Source organism: Phoca vitulina, unplaced genomic scaffold, assembly GCF_004348235.1.
Source record: "Phoca vitulina isolate PV1807 unplaced genomic scaffold, GSC_HSeal_1.0 scaffold40, whole genome shotgun sequence".
In the NCBI taxonomy this organism is placed as follows: Eukaryota; Metazoa; Chordata; class Mammalia; order Carnivora; family Phocidae; genus Phoca; species Phoca vitulina.
Genome location: NW_022589743.1, coordinates 2,628,048 through 2,647,043, shown reverse-complemented (window position 1 = coordinate 2,647,043; position 18,996 = coordinate 2,628,048). Strand labels below are relative to the sequence as shown.

At 53.9% G+C, this 18,996-nt stretch overlaps 1 protein-coding gene across 7 annotated transcripts; it reads right to left on the bottom strand.

Annotated features, from left to right (window-relative positions):
- Positions 1–5,790: 5,790 nt before the first annotated feature.
- Positions 5,791–18,745, bottom strand: NFE2L1 (nuclear factor, erythroid 2 like 1). 7 transcript variants are annotated; one of them, XM_032428803.1, is made up of 6 exons: positions 18,138–18,260; positions 15,566–16,600; positions 10,681–10,896; positions 10,176–10,265; positions 9,794–9,952; positions 5,791–8,971 (listed from the first exon to the last, which is right to left on the bottom strand). In XM_032428803.1, the coding sequence occupies exons 2-6, from the start codon at positions 16,073–16,075 to the stop codon at positions 7,610–7,612; spliced, it is 2,337 nt and encodes a 778-aa protein (XP_032284694.1). In that variant the 5' UTR covers positions 16,076–16,600; positions 18,138–18,260; the 3' UTR covers positions 5,791–7,609. The 7 variants fall into 7 exon arrangements, with proteins under 7 accessions (XP_032284694.1, XP_032284700.1, XP_032284701.1 ...); XM_032428805.1 differs by lacking the exon at positions 18,138–18,260 and adding an exon at positions 18,487–18,745 and having other exon boundaries at positions 7,610–8,971; XM_032428806.1 differs by having other exon boundaries at positions 7,610–8,971; positions 10,681–10,863.
- Between the last annotated feature and the right edge of the window lie 251 nt (positions 18,746–18,996).

The window sequence follows — 18,996 nt, the reverse complement described above, 5'->3', positions numbered from 1 at the left end:
ATATTTATTGAACATTTATAATTACTCCAGAGATTGTAAAGCTTGTCACATCATTGTCTTCATATTGCTCAAAGTTTATTTAGCACTCTGACCTGCTTGCACTTTCAGACTATGATATGTTTGGAAACATGGGTTTTGAGTTAGGTTTAGTTCGTGGCTCATGTATTTTTTTTTTTTTTTAAGATTTTATTTATTTCTTTGACAGAGAGAGAGACAGCCAGAGAGGGAACACAAGCAAGGGAAGTGGGAGCAGGAAGCCCGACGCGGGGCTCGATCCCAGGACCCTGGGACCGTGACTGAGCCAAAGGCAAAAGCTTAACTACTGAGCCACCTAGGCGCCCCTTGGCTCATGTAGTTTGTAGACTTGTGTCACTTTAGCTAAATAGTCAACTCTAAAATTTTCAGGAATTGGCCTCGTGTTTGATCACTGAATTAAAATGTTACCCACTTTCTTAACATCATTTTCTGCTTATAATTCGAGAGCCAAAATGGAACTAGGTTCTTGTTATTAAAAGGGAAAATGGGATTTCCACTGAGATCAAATCAGCTTTACTCACTAGTACAAAGCATTTGTTCCAAATAAACTGATGCATAAATATTTTTTTCAAAAAGCCTCTTTGGGGCATCTGGCTGGCTCAGTCAGTAGAGCATGCAATTCTTGATCTCAGGGTTGTGAGTTTGAGCCCTACGTTGGGTGTGGAGATTACCTAAAAACAAAATCTTAAAAAAAGAAAAAAAAAAGAGCCTCCTAGGAGTTTGGGGAGATGAGGTAAAGCGGAGCCCGGGAGGAAGCCTTTCTGTGTGGAGGTCTGGGTGTGTCCTTGGGGTTGGCAGCGGAGCTGCTAGTTGAATGAGTTGGGGTGTGGTGGGCAGAGACGTTCTGGTTCTGTTCTGCCTCATTAGATGCACTGAAATTAGCCTTCAGCTTTGGTGTGTGTCCAGAATGGAGTGCTATTAAGCTTTTGTCTTAACCTTTGGAACCTACTTAATTGCCATTTCTGGCATTCCTGAACCCTTGTAAAACCCTCTCATTCTTCCCCCCGGGAAGATGCTGAAATTGATAATGCATGCATGAAAATTGAAGTGAGGATAGATTTTCACAATTTTGTTATCTTTGAAAGCCAACTGTCACGTGTCTAGATGAAGGGTTTCGGTATAAAATTTTCTCAAGTGCTTGTTGAAGCCACAGATGCATGCAGCAATGTTGGAAATAAAAGCTACACAGAGGCACAACAAAGCTTCCATCTGTTTTAGAAGGTATTCGGAGAGCGTTTCTTCAGGCAGCACAAAGGCGAGCTGGATGGCGTCTGTGGAGCTGCGTCATCGGAGACGCCTCAGCCGGGAGTTGAAGAGGAGACGGGATCACCTTAGTTGCTATTTCAGAAGAAGAGCTTACTAATCTGGGGACCAGTCACCATCTGAGGTGTCCTCCACTGTCTTCAGTTGAGTTTCAAGTTAGTACAGTAAATGACCACAGAGGCAATCTGTCAGCCGACAGTGCTCAGGAATAATTATTTCTGCTTTTCAGTGTGATTTGAAAGTCTGGACAACTATTTTTAATAGTTGAGTTTTTAAGTATTTATTTTCAGATACAATCTTATATTCTAGAACTCATTCCAACTCAGCTCAATTTGATTTTAACATGGCCATTTGGTGTTTGGCCACGTATGCTCAGGACAGCTTTATGGCCTGTGACAGTGGAATGTGTGTTCTAGTCACTATTTCCATCACAGAGAAAGGGAAAATGAGAGGAAACTGCTACTCCAAAATAATTTGGTGGAACTGGAACTCTGAAATCCCAATTTTCTACAGTGGCTCCAGATACTAAACTATGAATGGACCCAGGTTCTGTTTGAGATCAAATTAACCTGATCAGTTTCTGTGATACTAGTATTAATCTGGTTTGCAAGTTGGGTCGTTTGTGAGGATAAAAAGATCTTGTTTAAAATTTAGAGCTGATAGGACTGAACTAAGTCCAGGCTCAGTGTTTCCCCTCCTCTAGCATACAACTGAAATACAAGTATCACTACCAGGCCAGCATTCAGCTTTAGTAAAGGAAGGCATCTCGGCTTCATCTTGCTTTTCAGCAGTAGGAACCAATCTGGGCAGACGCATCCGGGTGTTGTGTATGGCTAAGGAAGCTTGGTGATGGTGGAGCTTAAAGATTCCGGGGACAATCCTCAATCTGTGATCTGCATATCATGTTGGTTTGACTGTCTAGCATTGAGGTTTTCTTCAGAAGTTACTGCTCTTCTAACTAATGTGTTCACAGTTGCTCAGCTCTCTTCTGTGGATGACTTTTAATTGACCTTGGCCTTGGGAGCTTCCCGCTGAATAAATGGTTGAATATTGAAAGCAAATGAAATCCAAAATAAAACCATCTTGCACTGGGATGAAAAACATAATTGGTCCTGCTCTATGGGGGGCAGGTAGAGCAAGTATTCTGTTCGCTAAGGCTTTTTTTTTCCCCCCCCAACCTTAGGCCAGTGAGGCAGCAGGACTATGAGGCAAGGCTGAAACATCATGTTTACGATATATACTGATGATTTGGTTCTGTAGTTGTTGCTTACGTTAAATAGCTTGTGTTAAAATATTCAATAGCGTATCTGGATCTGCATTGTAACCTTGGTGGTTTGTGGTAATACCAGAGCCACTGTTTACCCCACAAGGATTTTTTTTTTTTAAGATTTTTTTATTTATTAGAGAGAGAGAGCATGAGGGGGGGGAAGGTCAGAGGGAGAAGCAGACTCCCCGCCAAGCAGGGAGCCCAATGTGGGACTCGATCCCGGGACTCCAGGATCATGACCTGAGCCGAAGGCAGTCACTTAACCAACTGAGCCACCCAGGCGCCCCTACCCCATAAGGATTTTTAAATCCTAGTTGACTTTGACCAATCCTGCCATTTATTGTTTGCATAGCCTCAGGTCAGACTGGGCAACTTTGGGGCCCAGCTGTGGGGCACTGGCTCATTGTTTAAATTACTGCTTCAGCCCCTAGCTGAGAACTGGAAGGTTTAAGACAACTGAATTAGCCTGATTAAATTCGTGTTTAAAACAAAAGGCAGAGCACCAACTCCTTAGCCTTTTCCCTGCCTCCCCCGAAGTATAAACTAGGTTTTGTTTCCTTGGTTGAGATGGCATCTGGAATTAAGTAACAAATACTATGCAGCCTATCCATTCTGCAGTTAAGACTGGAAAAGAACCACCTTTAAGAACACACCTCTTTAGTGGGATCCCAAACTCCTCCAGACAATCTGCACTGGATTCTGTGTCTCAACTAATTGAGGCTGACATGAACTTTCAAAAGTCCTTGACAGAACAAGGAGTAGAACTCAAATCATGTGCTAAGTTCCATGTATATACCAAGTTCCCCCACACGTTCCTTCTGCACTACGAAGTTCAGAACTAGAGGCAAGGAGGATGGCTGGCCTCTGGGAAAAGTGAAAGGTGGAAAGGTTCTTGTTAGGCTGACAGAATGACAAATTGAAGGTCTCTGAGTCCCTTTCATGTCCCAGATGGATCAGTGATAACAAGGCTTAACCACTCATGATAATGAAGCACGTGGGTTTTGCTAGACAATTTCTACACTTGGTTGGGAAAATGACTTCCAGAGAGGCAGCCACCAATGTGGTGCCTGTGCTTGTCCGTGGATAGCGTCAATAATGAAATGGACTTCTTGCTGGGAGCGCCATAGAACAAGTTAGTTGGAGCTGAAGCTGTAGGTCTAGGTCAGTGCCTCCTGGGTGAGGCAGGAGACGTGAAGGTGGTGGGGATGTTATTTTTTTTCTACGAGGCACTTGTTTTTCCAGCTTTTGCCAAACAAACCTGAGAAGCAGCAAAGTCTGGCCTAGCTGGGGGTTGTAAGAGGGCCGAGGGCTGCCTGAGGAACGCAGGGCTCCATGGAAAGTACTCCCCATTCGCTGGCTGACTGCTGCTGTTCAGCTTTCCCTGGTCGGGGCTGGAGTCCGCCATTGGAGGCCAGGTCTTGGTGACACTGAGCATTCTCAAGCTCACTACATTTCCCCTTAGTTCGGGATTTCTTCTATTTTTATTGACACTGAAATAACAAGCCCAGCCTCACTGGTGAGATCTGTGCAGGGCAGAGGTTGAAACAAGGGGTCTACTTCCAAATGCTAATGTGAATTAGGACGTGGGGAGAAATCGGCTTGAAGGGAGCCCAGTGCTGCTGAAGTCAAGACAAAGCCAGGCTTCCGCCCCCACCCAAGCAAGTCACCTTGAAGTCTGGTGCTCAGTTAAGCCTGAGGCCTGCTCATCTCCCTGCTGAGTCTAGGACCTCTTCTCACTTGTCTGAGGTGTAGCAGCTCTTTGACGGGCTTTACTCGAGTCCTCGGATCTTCTTCCTGCCAGAAAAAGCCTTGAAGCTGGAGCGCTCACTCCACCTGCCAGCAGCAGAAAGAGGTCAACCCCCCAGCCAGCGCCGACCAACTTGGCCCAAAGCCGCAGCTAATCAGCGGGATCCTAGACACAACTGTACGTCTCTCCCTAAGGGGGCGTGGGGGAGGGGTGACAAAAATGTACTTTCTCAGAGCAGGGGCAGCACTAACAGGGTGAGGGAGGATTTTTGTTTTACTCTTAAAAAACATTTAAATATGTTAGGTTAAAATTGCAAAGCAAGATTAAAGTTCCAGCCTAATTGTGTACTTAAAAATACATACATTTCTAGAAGGGATACAAAAACATGACTTTTACCTGTCACAATTTATTCTTCTATAGATTTGTATTTTTTATCAGCATGAATTAAAGTTTTTCAAACTTAATTTTTAGTCTTACACGTTTTTCAAGAATCTTGCTTTTATGTGGCTTACGGACATAGCTAATTCCTAATTAGGAAAAGAGCTCATCTGATGACACTTTCCAACTAGATGGAGGTTAAAAAAAAAAAAAAAGCCAGTGTAAACTGAAACACATAAATTGATGTTATGAATTCTGTTCCATCCCTTGGGGTACTCCAGTAGCACCATTAAAGGACTATGGGGCTAAGCCAGGTCACGCAGTGGTAATACGGGAGGTTCCATTGTGGGGATCAACTGCTTCTGGTCCTAAACCTCGTCCAGTAATTTCACAGGCTGCCAGGTGAGCATTCATTCCTTGGCATCTGCTAGACCCCTACCCCAGCCTGTTGGCGGCGCCAGCAAGCAGCCAGCACCTGGAAGCATCCAGCTCTTCGTAGGCTTGATATTAAAGCAGGTTTCTGGAGGGAGAACGGATTCTGTTCACCTCAGCTGGGAGGCTTTCTGAGGCCTTAAGCCCCGGAGTCTGGCTTCTTGCTTCTCTAGTTCTGCGGCCCTGCTCTTACACTCAAGTACTGGGCATGTGTCAGTCTCGTGGATTTCTCGGGTTTCTAGTCCCGGTCACTGGTGTGGCTACTCTCCGATGCTCTGCAGCCCTTTGGCAGGTGGGGCCACCGGAGAAAGGACAGCATGCTCAAGATTAAAAATGCACTCTCTCAGAGGTGCACAGACAAGGAGCTGGGCCAAGGGACAGCACCCCCACCTAGCCCAGTCCTATGAGAAAGGCCAAAAAGGATTCTGAATCCTTCCTCTGAGGATTCAACTAGCGAACCCTGTGAAGAGGTACCAACACCTGCTTGGACGGTTTAATACGGTACTTAAGACTTTTGTCTTTCTAAATTCCTGTCAACCTCCCCTTTCTCCATCCACCTTCCCAAGTGAGCTCCGGCTTAGCCACACAATGGCCAGTCCTCCCCTCCTGGGGTCTTTTACTCAATTTAAATTAAAAGTAGGGAAAAACTGCACTTGAGAATGAATCATCCATTTTATTTTATTTTATTTTGTCATGTGCTCACAGCATCTCTTTCTCTCTCCTCTCCCTGGCAGGTCAGAGATAAATTAAAAATAAAATCTACAAGGAAAATAATTTATAAAAGCACTTCCCAGGCTCGTGCCTTCTATCCCTACTGCTCAGTCAGAACGCCCCCCAGTGGGGAGGAGAATCGGGCCTTCTCTCCCCACAACTCACCCCTGCTGGTCTGGGCTGACTGTACTCCGGAGCCAGGCAGGGCTGGGGGCAGCAGTGGCAAACAGTTAAAAATAAAGACACTGTGGTCCTGGAACCATCTGGCCACCTTGGCGCTCCCCTCTCTGCCTCCCCCAGGCAGTCCTCCTGCCTGGGGCCTTTGCTAAAGTGGGGGTGTAGAGAAGCAGCCTGTGGCCGAGAGCCTGGGGGGGTAGGTGCTCTCAAGCCCTCATTACATGCACTTCTCATTCTCCTAGAAAGAAACCCCCCCCCCAAAAAAAAAAAGAAAAAAGAAAAAGGCAGACAAAGACCTCGGGACAGAGGAGAAAAATCCCAAGTGTTCACACAGTTACACGGAGTCTTTATGGCAAAGAGAACATTTAGCAGCTTTGAATATTGGGGTATCTCCTTTTTACTCAACACAAGCATTCTAGACCCTATAAGTGAAACAGGGCTCAAGCCCTAAAAAAATCAAAGCGCAAGAAATTCTAAAAGGACTAGTTTGTTTTTGTTGCTGGGTTTTGTGGTTTTGTCCTCCAGTGACATGCCCAGTGGTTGGCAGGGGAGGCCTGAGGGAAGGGTCACTCCCCAGTGTTGTGCTGAATACTGCCTGGCTTCTCCACACGCCCTGCCTCAGAGCAGCCCCCCGAGGCCGCAGGCTCAGCACTGGGGGCGCAGCCGGCACCCCAGCTGCAGCAGAGCTCAGGCAGCAGGGAGGGGAGGGGCGGGGGCACACGGGCGGGAAGAGAACAGCATTCGCATGCAGGCTCTGATGGAAACGTGGGGGCCTCAGCTCGGGGGGGGGGGGGGGGGGACCGGGCACAGAGAGAGATGGAGTGGCCGGGCAGTGACGGACATGCTTGGTGTTGGGGCTGCTGCAACACGGCACGGGGGCCTCGTGACCCTTTCCTGTCCCCTCTCCTTTTTTGACCCTAACCCCCCCAAGCCAGTGTCAGGTCCCAGTGGCTCCCGTCCGAACGAGAACATCACAGGACACATCCAAGAGCTCCCCTCTCAGGGCTGCCACAGGGCAGGAGCTGAAAGACCCACAAAGCCCCTTCCAGATCCCACCTTGTGCTCCCCCCTCCCCTGGGCTGAAGTGGGGTTTACTCGTGCCTAGGGCCTAGACCCACCTAAAACCTGCCGCCTGGTATCCTGGCCAGAGCCAACCTTAACCTGCCCTTTGATTTTCTTCCCGCTTTGATTTTTTTGGGTTTTTTTTATCCCTCTTCCTTCCTTCCTTCCTTCGTTCCTTCCTTGCTTCCAGGAATGAGACTTCCTACGACCTTCCTCTCACCAGACCCCCCCCTTACCCTTGGTCGGCCTCCAGCCATGCCAGCGCCACCCCTTCTCTCCGAGGAAACAGTGTGGGTGAGGACCCTGCCCACCCAAACGCTCTGGCTGCTTCCGCCCCCCCCCCCCCGCCACGGGGGGAAGCTGAGCCAGACAACGCCTGCGCCCTCCTCTTCTGTCCACTGACCCGCAGTTCATCCCATCTGAGAAGATCTATTGGATAAGAAGGCATTCAAGTCCCCACTGTAGGTCCAGGTCCAGGCCCAGCCCTTCTCCAGTTTCCATCCCGGTGAGCGTCAACCCCCCTTTCCTCCCCAGGCTCACTTTCTTCGGTCCTTTGGCTTCCTCTCCTGTCGCCGGGCCTGCTGGTCGGCCAGGGTGCGGGGGATGAGGAGGACACTACCATCCCCGGCGTACTGGAGTGCGTACTGACTGGGCGAGTAGGGTCGCCCATTCTCATCCCGCAGCCGCCCAAACACCTCCTGGTACAGGCTCTGGACCTTCTGCTTCATCTGCCGCAGGGACCGGAGGAACTCCACCTTCTCCCGCAGCAGCCGGGCTTTATCGCGCTGCAGGTCCTCCACGTCCCGCTCCAGGTTCAGGATGGTGTCCAGCTTGCGCTTGCGGCAGTTCTGCGCCGCCATCTTGTTCTTGCCCCGGCGCCGGATGTCGCGGATGAGGCTCAGCTGGGCCTCGCTCAGCTGGTATTTGGACAGCAGCTCATTGAACTCCTCCACTGGCAGGTTGATGATTTTGTCATTGGTGAAGGGGATCTTCATGGCTCGGGCTCGATGCTCATCCCGGCTCATCTGCTTGTCTAGGAAGTCGGCCTGCTTCTCCTTGCTGCCTTTCTTGAGGGCGCTGGGCGGTGGCAGGTCAGTAGAGTCGAGGGCACTGGGCGCCATGTTGTATGTATGGTTGTGGCCCACGTGCTCTAAGTAGGGCAGGCAGGAGAGCTGGGACGGATCCTGGTAGCTCATGCGGCAGAACTTGGAATACTCAGGCTGGTAACCCACAGCGCCCTCGGCCTCTTCCAGATCCAGGGTCTCAGAGTCAGAGCTGTAGCCAACAGCACCTTCCTCAGAAAAGGAGGAAGAAGCTGAAGAGGAAGCAGAGGAAGAGGACGACGAGGAGGAGGACGAGGAAGAGGACGAGGAGGAAGAAGAGCTGCCTTCGGAGCTGCTCAGAGAGGAAGGGCTATGGCTGGAGTCCAAGGAGAGGCCTGAGTCAGAGTCAAACTCCTCTTCAAGCTGGGAGGCCTGCACGGGGTTGAAGCCCTCTTCGATGGCCAGGTCCATCAGGCTGATCTCGTCCAGCATGGCTTCATCTAACAGGCCCCCCAGTGGGTCGGGCAGCTCAGGGCCTGCCGTGTCGTTGGCCGAGCCGTTGAGCTGGGGTGGAAAGAAGAGGCCCGCCAGGTTGGTGGAGCCAAAGGTGGAGTTGAGGCTGGTGGAATTGCTGGGGACCAGCGGGAGCAGCGTGGAGCTGCTGGCCACAGGGAGGCTCTCCACGTCGGGACTGAAGAGTGAGAAGTCCTGGCCGCAGCCCCCCAGGGACGCCTGATGCAGGCTGACGTTCTGGTTGATGGGAGTGGTGGGGGCAAGGCTGTAGTTGGTGCTCAGGGGGTCTCCAGGAGGGGCACTGTACAGGATCTCACTCGTTGAAGTGTTCACCTCCATGGCCTGGCAGAGGAGAAGAGCGTCACCGTTCACTCTGAGCAGACTCCCTCCCCCGGGCTGGCGGGGGGCTCCCGCCAACAGGCACCCAACACAGGCACAGCTGAGTGCGTGGAAAGGCAAGAGACTGGAATCCAGAGCCCAGGGTCCACTCCTGGCCCTGCTCGATCCACCAGACCTACCAGGCCTGGCAGAGATGGGTCCTCCCTGCGGACCCCACCCCAACGCAGGGCTGACCAGCTTCCAGCTGTGTTTGGCCAGACTCCCCCACCTTGGAGGGAAAGGAAAGAAAGGAAACACCCAACCCTGCCTACCTCTCCTCAGTGTAAAATCCGCACAGCGAAAGGAACACCCAGCCTTGCAGGGAGAAAACCTAGCTGTACCACTTCGCTGTGTGACCAAGGGCACATCACTTAACCTCTCTGAGCTTCAATTTCCTCACCTTTAAAATAACAAAGGGCGGACTAAGGTGACTGTAAGGAGCAGGGGGGCTGGCGCCGGGGCTGCTAACGCCCCGCACGAATGGCCGGTGCTAAAGCTGGAGCGTTTGGTCAACTGGTTATCTACCTAAAGGGAAGGAAGAAGGCATACCTAGGGGACAGTCCTGTTTTAGAAGGCTTAGCCCTGGGCTTCTAACCCAAACCCCACTCCTGACTGTACCCCCTACCCCAAGGAGACACCCGGACAATGACCTCTCAGTGTCCCCACTTTCCTATGGATCAGAGAACTGCTCCGTTCTCTTCCCAGCGGGGACAAAGCAGCTGAATGCGAACACCGCCACCCCCACCCCCGGTCCGAGAACTCTGTGTCCTGCTCTGGTAATCCTACCTGCATTTCCATGATGGACATGAGATCTTGCCACTGCTGCTCCAAATCGAATGGCGACTCCGTCCCCGTCAGGAGAGGAGATAAGAGGTGGTTTTGAAGACCTGGGGGCTCACTCTCACTAGGCACTGCTTCTGTTATGCTGGAAATGTCTGCTGGAAACTAGGGCAAAACACAAGAGGCTTTAACAGGGGGAAGGCAAGACCACCGTCGCATTCCTCCCAGAGACTACCAGCTGAGGTTCTGTCTCTTCCTTCCTCTGAATTCAGCCCCGCAGCCAGGAGCAGGCCACACCAGGCGCTGGCCCCTCGGGCAGCCGCACAGGGACCCACGGCGTGCAGGCTGCCCTGCTGGCTCGGTGGGCTCTCCCTGGAGTCCTGCTCACCTCAGCATTCTCCCCAAAGGGGCAGGTGGCCTCCAGCAGCCTAAGGCACTCTTCCAGGGACAGGGCCGTCTGGTCCTCCCCACCAGGCACCTGTGGCAACAGCAACCGTAAGTCTGACTGACCTGGGCCTTGGCTGCCTGCGGGCCAAAGCCTCTTCCCCAGCCTTTCCAAGGGGGAAGCTGAAGGAGGGCCGCAAGGGCTACAGGCCCACACTCTCCCTCTGTGCCCGGGCTGATGGCTGGCCCTGTGTCCCAACCTCCAGGAAAGAACAGAGGGAAAGTGGAAGAGTCCTGACGCAAACAGGAAGCTGCTAGGTGCTTTGCCTCCTCCGTGCTGTTCCTTACCAAGGCCTGGCCCCTCTGCTTCTGTTGCTCATCCACTCCCCGTTCCTCAGCCCAAGTGACTTAAGAGACCCCAACCCAAAAGATACATTCGGGTTCATCCCACAGACAGAAGCGGCCTTCTCTAAGGAGAAGTTTCTAGAAGTGGGCAGAGGTGGGGGTACCTGTGCAGGGAAGCTCTCCCCAGTTTCTCCATCCACTAGCAGGTTTCGCGCCAGAGCTTCTGCACCCTCGCCTGACCAGGTGTCGTCCTGCTCCGCTCCATCTCGCAGGTCCTTATCCACATCCTGCTCCTTCTGGCGATGACTATAGTCAAAAATCTCACGCCCAGCCCCCAGGTCAATATCCTGTCGCCAAAGGATGTCAATCAGATCTATGTCCTGAAAGACAGATCACCGTGACTTTAGCTCTCAGGTCCAGGGGCCTTTCCTAGCATCACTCCAATTAGTCCTGGGAGTGGGAGGCAGCTCTCCCAGCCTCTGTCTCCTCCATACCAACAAGGCTTCATTCATCCATTTCCAGATACCAGCCTCCAAAAAATAAAAACAAAAAAACAAAAAAAAACAAGAGCTAGCAAAAATTACCAGCATAATCAACCCCATACAAGCCTGTGGGCTTAGGACCAGAGACACAGCCAGGCCAAAAGGCAGGGCCACCTCACCGCTACACAAGAAAGAAGGGGGAAGCAGGAGACACTTCTCATTCTGGGAATGAGAATCCCTTCAAACTTGGGTTTGTAGGATGCTGGCCAGGCAAGGGCGAACTGTCATGCAGAATTGCTTCGTGGTGGCCAGGCTTGCATCAGCCTATGGTGCCATTTCATTTGCATAAAGGGGTGGGGTGGGCCAGAGAGGAAAATCCCTGCATTTGCAACCACCTGCTGCACCCAATGGCAACTGACGGGCTGCCTCCAGCCCTGCCCAGAGCCGGTCCCCCTCCCTGGCTGAGGCCAAGAGTAAGGCCGGACACCCAAAGCCCAGGCTCACCTCAAGGTCCATCCCTGCCAGAATTCCCACTCTCAGCTGATCCTAGCAGGCTGCCTCTGTCCCAGGAGAGCCTCAGGCAGTCAGCTGATCCTCACTGGGCACCCCACCCCTGCCAAGGCCGGCCCCGGTGTCCCCTCACACCAGCACTCTCACTCCCTTCCTCACCACACCCCAGGACTCACTGGCGCTCCGTCAGTCAACCCACTCAAGGACATGGGCCCTGTCACCGCTCAGCCACAACTGCCACCTCAGGGACCAGAATTCCCCCTGCCCACTCTACCCTGGTGGCTCCTGGTCAGTCCTGCACCAACTGCCACCCCCAGAGCCACCAGCATAGAACCCCAATAAATAAGAGCCATTTGGGCTTCCTACACATGCCATCCCCCTGTGGCTGAAGAAACCCTGAACTCTTGCCTTCCATTCAGAGGTTAAAAAAGCACTTTCCAGAAAGCAATATCCTTACATGAGACCCACCTCCCCAGCCCTGACCAGGTACCCCTTTCCCACCGTAACCCTCCCAGATCCCAAGACCTCCCAGGTGTACCTCTCCCTTCAGTCTCCCCACATACACCAACCTGAACAGAAGCCCTGGACCCAGGAGCAGAGGGGGGCTGGGCCACCCGGTGCCCAGCCAGCAAAGAGTTAAGGGGCCGGCTCCCTTTGGCATGGCCCCCACCACTGTGAGAGCTGCGGTCCAGGCGGGTCATGGTCTGCGAGAAGAGCCCCAGGGCAGCTGGTGCCGGGAAGCCGGACAGGGGGCTGCAAGGAGCTCTTGGCTTGCAGGGAGCACACCAGGCTGGAAGGGTGGCCCCTTGATAGCTCCGAGGGGCCCGAGGAGGGTGCCCCGCCCGTGCTGCTGCCTGGGCGGCCCAGCCCAGCCCCCTTCCTCCATCCTCGAGCAGCCCCCTCCCACCTCACAACCCCAGTTCCACTCAGGCACCCGGCAGCCCCCACCCTGAGCTCACCGCAGAGGCTGCAGTGAGATGGGACTCCCACCCCATGCTCCGTGCTCAAGCTGCAGAGGAGAGCCAGCTCCCTCCAGGGCCTAGCCTCCCGCTCCTCCCTCTCTCCCCCTCCCCACGCCCCCCAAACTTGTTACCTAGGCTGCAGCAAGGAGCCAATCCCCTCCCCCTCCCACCCCGCAGGTCACTGCTGAGGCTGCGGAGAGCCAATCCCCTCCCCCAGGTCAGCAGCTGGGCTGCGGAAAGAGCCAATCCCCTCCCACTGTCGTTACCTAGGCTGCGACGAGAGCCAATCTCCTCCCCCAAGTCTCCGCTGGAGATGCGGAAGGAGCCAATCCCCTCCCACCGCCTGTTACCTAGCTGCAGCCGGGAGCCAATCTCTGCACCAGGGCAGCTGGAGAAGCTGCCGCAAGGAACCAGCCCATCCCTGGGCCGCCTCCGTCTCCTCAAGGAGACGCACCCAGGGGCGGGCAGCCCCACCCAGCCCAGTCAGCCAGCCGGGGTGGCGCAGTGAGAGAGCCCTGGCGGGGGGGGAAGGGGTGCCACTCTCCCTCCTGTCGCATCCTGCTTCCCCAGCCCACTCAGGACTGGGCAGAAACCACTCCCGCAGCTTCTCAGGGAATCTAGTTCTTCCCTGGAAGTGGAAGGAGTTTTCCTGTTCCTCAGCAGGGCTGCGGCCGCTCATCCTGAAGCCCAAGGATCGCAAGCTGAGGCCGGGCCTGCTGTGAGCCAGGGGCTCTGTCCCCCGACCCCAGGCCAGAAGAGAGGAAGGAGTGCCGGCCAGGCCTCGTCCCAGGCAGAAGGGAGCCTCGGGCCTGAAGGCCAACCCTGAAGGAGCCGCACACGTGCGCCACGCTCCCCCTTCACTCCAGCTTCGTTCAAGAGCTTCTCCCCCCAGACCCCTGGTCCACATGTCTAACACCAGGAAAACGCCACCCACAGAATCGGGAGCACAGTTCCAACGTCCAACCTCACTGCTGCGCCCCTCGAGCCTAAGGTCAGGTGAGGGACAGTATGTTCCCCTTGGTCACAGAATGCTCCTCGCCAGGAGAGAGTTGTACACAAGCCACCCCCTGCTCTGGGCAGAGTGCCAGCCTCCAGGGGAATCCTATCCCCGACAAGGGCCTGGGCTAGGGCTGCCCATCGAACCGGCCTGGCAGCGGGGGCGTGCTGCCACCCGGGGGGAGAATACCAGCTCCAGCAGTGCCTGTCACATGCTCTGGACCTGGGTATTTTTATCCCTGAGTTGCTGAGGAAATGTTGTTCTAGACACGTAATAATCCTCCCTTCCCCCACACCCAGCCTAGAGCCCTAATGCTGACCCACCCCAACCCCCAAAGAGAGCAAAGAAGGCCTGGGGTCAGGGACAGCACAACATTCATGAAGGCCAAGAAATGGAAGAAAGCTGGGTCAAAGTCTCATCCCATTCTGCCCCAACCCATCCAACCATATCCAAACTTCCCACCCCATCCCAGGAGAGCTCCCAACAGGGAGAGGAATGGAGCTTCACCTGCAGAGTTCCCAGGAGCGAGCCCAGTTACACACCCCACCCCCTGGGGAGCTGCATCAGAGCAGAAGGACGGAAGAGGAAGCTGGGAGACATACTTCTTCAGACCACCATGCCAAGACTGAAGCCCATTTGAAGGAAAAGGACAGAGGAAGCAGAAAAAAGGCAAAGTTCCCAGTGGCACTGGAAGAATCTAAGAACTGAGGCACTGTAAGGTAAGGAATGCTCACAGCTCCCGTGCTCAGATAATTCTAGTCTCTCTCAAAGCAGACCCAGCGAGGCAGCTGAGCAGAGAGCAGCCCTGGCACTACAGACGTGTGCGGCCAGATCCATCTGACCTCCGGGGGCCGTCCTGTGCTTTTTAGTAAGTTTTGCAGCATCCCTGGCTTCTCCCCACCAGTGGCACCTCTTCCAGTTGTGACAACCAAAACTGTCTCTAGACATGGCCATCTATCCCCTGGACGGGCCAAATCGTCCCCAGTTGAACACCACTGGCCAGAGAAAGCCACAAGCTCTGACAGCCACTAACATTCAAAGAAATGAGCTCAGGAACAGGCTCAAATGCAGGACAGGAGGCAAAACCTGGTCTGACTGGTGGGCAGAAAAAGAGCTAAGATCTGCAGCCCCTGTAAAACTTTTTACATACCTAGCCCCCCACCCCAGGACTCAGCTCTGGGAAACCCAGCCCAGTGCAATCCAGCCTTAGCCTTCCCTTTCCTAATGGCCAGGAGAGTGCAGCAGGCCTCTTCTCAAGCTCCTTAAGGCTGAGTGGCAAGCCCAGGCCAAACACAGAGCTCAAAGTGGTTTTATCATCATGCTGGTGAGGTGGGAGCAGCAGGAACCATTCACATCGTTAAAGGCTTTCTGTTCTGCCCAGAACAGTGTGTCAGCCACGTGTCAGGAGCTACAGATCTCGGACAGCTCAGAGCAAGCTGACTTAAGCAGCAGAATGCAGCTTCTCTTCTAGCTCCTAGCCCTCTTCTCCCTACTCCCTGCAGCAGGCCTTTAGCAAGGAATGGGAGCCTTGGCCCTCTTCTGGCCAAGAATAACTATCTAAATCTACCCCTTGGCTCAGGCCCAGAAGAGCCGACTTATCGAGGACCTTACAACAACAGGCCCAACCACAAAGGAGAAGAACTTCAGGATATGCATGTGTGTTTTGACGTGGGGGGAGGTACAAGGCAAGAGTCCACAAAGTATTTGTGTCTTAGCAACAGATACACACCGCACCAAAGCCCATCACAACACCACTCCCTCCCCCACTCTGGGGCCTCCAGCAGTCATGTTGAAATCCAAGCAGTAAACATGCTGGCATGTTCTAGGAACCTCCCACTGCCCTGACGGTACATTTAGAGGTGGGTCAATGGTTCAACACAAGGAAATGCTCCCAGCCCCCAATCCTGGTCAGACAATTCAGCTCATTCCTGTCAAAGAACAATGCCTAAGACCCCCCCCCCTCCAAACCACTCTAGTTCTTTACAGGGGTTAGTACTATGACCTCGCCCCTTCAGGACCAGGACCAGGACCAGAACCAGCCCCCGCCCCCCCCGAAACCCCAAGCCCTTCTCACCCACCCCGACGTGTGGTCACTAACCTCTTTGGTTAGGTCTCCACTGACTGGAGGGGCTACAGCTCCCAAATCCTCCAAATCTTCACTGAATCCCTGCTCCGTTTCGCTTTCTCGCACCCCGTTGTCTGGGCCTGTCACATCCTGGAGGCCACTGGAACTCTCGAGGGTGAGGCCTGAGCTGGGCTGGCTGCCAGAGACAGACCCCTCTGGATCCCGGTGGACCAGCCAGGCGTTTACCTCAGTGGTCGGCACCTGGAACCTGTCCAGGGCCCTCACCTGACTGAGGAGCCGCCGGGCAGTGAAGTAATTGTCCAGGTCTATGCTCTTGGGGTGGATACCATAGCCATCCAAGGTATTCCTCAGGTTGTGGAACTGGGTCTGAGTATAGGCAGAACTGGGCCCCAGAATGATCTCCCGGAGCGGGGGAAGCTGTGAGGTCAGGTAAGTATCCACGTCCACCCGCACCCCAATCAAACTCAGCAGAATGGTGAACTGGAGGAGTCCTTCCGTTAAGTATTTCTTCAGAGAAAGCATTGCTGAAGGACCAGAATGTTTATGCTTTTTGGTTTTTAAATCTTCCAAAAGACAAATCAAGGCCACTGCTCTGCTGCTCCAGCCAGCAAGTTACCCTCCTCAGTGCCAAACCCTGTATCCCACCCTGGCAGAACACAGGGGCTGAGCTCCCGGATGGCCTCAGAGGAAAGCACACCCTGTGAAGCCAAGGCCACTCTCCAGACCACATTCACTTTTCCCTTCTCAGCACCTCACCTCAGCATGTACAACTGTTGCTAACCCAATCCAGGCCCTCAGGGCCCACGTGACTTACTGTCTCCACAGTCCACATACAGTCACTTCCTCACTCACATTAGTTGTCCTCTCTGTAGTTTCCACTGCAGACTGTTCTCAGGAACAGCTGATGGGTTGGTTTTGTTTTTTTGTTTTTTTTTTTTTTTTCCTTCTCCCTAAGGTTTATTTTCTTTGGCTGGAGCTACAAGCCTTTTGTCTTGGGTCAGAGTGTCCCGCCTCCTCCACACTTACCAGGGGGGTTTCCAGAGAAACCTGAAATGGGAATCACAAGAGCAACAGGATAAGATTCCAGAATTTTCACACCATGATCAAGGCAGAAGGCAGGAAAGACGTTCAAATTCCACTTTCATATTTTATTGAAAAATAAGTCAATTATTTTACTCCTAAAGAAATAAAAACCAAAAATCTGTTATAGGCAGAACAACTACGAAAGGAAAATATTGCTCACAAAGGATCCCTGTTTCTGGATACTAAATTTGTAATACCCTAAAAGGTAGCTTGTTTTGGATAAGCAGATAATGCCCGGGGCATCCAAAATATTTTACATGTTGTCTGATTTACCAACCCTCCCCCACCCCATCCACACACTACCCAGCTTCTATTTTTAGCATGAGAAGCCCATTTCCTAACTTAAAGAAAAGTTGTATCCTCCATCTCTCAAGAGAAAACTGCCTACAATCCCTGTCCTTTCCCGTTTTAAAGGGAAGGGAGAAACTATTAATGGGAGAAGAGTGTAAAAGGACATGAGGACACGTTCAGGACACCACCTCACGAAACAATAATGCCTTTTGTTTTCCCAACTTTAAAATATGATTTCCCCTTCCTATCTCTCACATTAAAAGGGGGAAGGGGGGCTCAGAGGGCTTGGGGGGGGCGGGGAGCAGTGAAGCAGGAGGATTATTCGACCCAGAATTTGCAATAGGCAGGTTTTATTTTCATTCATATGACCTTCTGAGCCTAAGCAGAAGCATAAGGCCAAGTTCTCAACCTAGATAGCCAACTGGGGAGGGAGTAAACCTGCCTTTCAGTTTCTGGTCTCTACTTTTGAGCTTCCATTAACCTCACAGACCAAGACATAACTCTCCTCTTCACTGTTGTGACCCACCTACCAACTTCGTCCTAAAGGGGAAGAGTGACATACGGACGGACGGACGGACACACACACACACACTCCTTATTTGGTTAAAGTAAACACAACTGCGACTCAGAATTCCTGCTTACACTACCCTCCCGTTCTCACGCCAATTTATTACTAAAACCTCCCAAGAGACAATTAAGTTCCAGAAACCGGACAAGGCCCCTTAAAGACGGAGTAAGGCCAGAGGCCTCTGGTCTGAGCCCGGTCCCACCCCGCCCCGGATACCCGAGTCCGGCCGGGACCAAGTCGCCATGCCCGCTGTCGGCGCCTCGGCTTCCAGCCTTCTGGGGCAACAGCGAACAAGTGCGACTCGGCGGCCTTGACCCACCCTCACAGCCAAACCCCACCCCGCCCTCCGTCCCGATGGCCCCACCCCGCTCCAGGCCTGGGCCTCACACCACGCCTTCTCGCGCCCTCAGCCCTCCCCAGTCCAACCCACCCCGGAGCTAGCTTTCTCCACGGCCTCGCGGCCCCTCCCTGCCAAGCCCAGGCCCGGGCTCGGGCCCGACGCGAACCCCGCTCGCCCGCCCGTTCCCGCCTCCAGCCTCCTGCCCCTGGGCTCCACCCCGCCGCCCTTCACCCCACAAGCCTCGTTCCCGCGGCGCTGCGCCCGCCACCCCCCCACGTCGGGGAAAGGAATATGCCGGATACCCGCTGCAGAGCTCGGCGTCCGCCGCTGCCGCCACAGCAGGCCCTCAGCCCGAGTCCCGGCCTTGCCGCCGCCACCGCCGGCCGGCCTAGAGCTCCCCAGCCTCCGCTTCCCTCCCCGCCCCCTCCTTCCACCTCCCACCTCATTCGGAAGCCCGCCCTCCGCGTCCTTCCTAGGACCGTTTCTCCAATCAACGAGTCGAAACCGCGGCCGTCGCCGGATGTCATTTTGATTGACAGCCGAAAGAGCCCAATGGCTGAGCGTGCCTCCTCCTCCCTCTCCCGATTTCCCAAGACTGACATGGCCCACAGCCCAGTGGGCGCATAGACCCGCCCCGCGGCGTGGGCTCACCAGTAAGTGGGGCGAAGGCCCTACGGCCCGGCATTCTGGCCCCTCCGCGGTGCGTCGGCCGCCCAAGGTATTTCAGGCGGGGCGCGGAGTAAAGTGTGCAAGCTAAGCGCTACCAGTGCATTTTCCAGCTCGGGGATAAGGGCTTAGGGCCGGGGGTGAGAGGTGGTATCGCTGCCGGAGCGCGGAGTTCTCCCCCGCCCCGAAGGTTCCCACGGTGACTTGCAAAAGCCCAGTAAGACCTGAGGGGGCCGAGGCGGGACCCAGAATATTTCCCGCGGTGGCGACGCTCGAGCCGCCATATTGGGTGCTGGCAGCGGAAGCCGCTGTCGCCGCTTCCGCTCTGTACAGGCCGTGGCTCGCGCCAGTCGGGGACGGTTACGTCGCGGGAATGGCCCAGCGGTCGGGTTGCCACCACAGTGGTGGGACATTGGCGGTGTGGGGGGATGTGGCATAATTGGCGAGTTTTCTCGTGATAGGAACATCCCGTAGAGCTACCCTTCCCCGTCTCCT

What these genes read in the sequence shown, in the direction of transcription:
- NFE2L1 (XM_032428805.1), bottom strand. Translation starts at nt 16,075, where the DNA reads ATGCTTTCTCTGAAGAAATACTTAACGGAAGGACTCCTCCAGTTCACC. An exon ending in GGGAGAGCTTCCCTGCACAG is followed by an intron (nt 10,266 to 10,680) that starts GTACCCCCACCT and finishes CTGTTGCCACAG; the next exon opens with GTGCCTGGTGGGGAGGACCA. An exon ending in CCTTTGGGGAGAATGCTGAG is followed by an intron (nt 9,953 to 10,175) that starts GTGAGCAGGACT and finishes GTTTTGCCCTAG; the next exon opens with TTTCCAGCAGACATTTCCAG.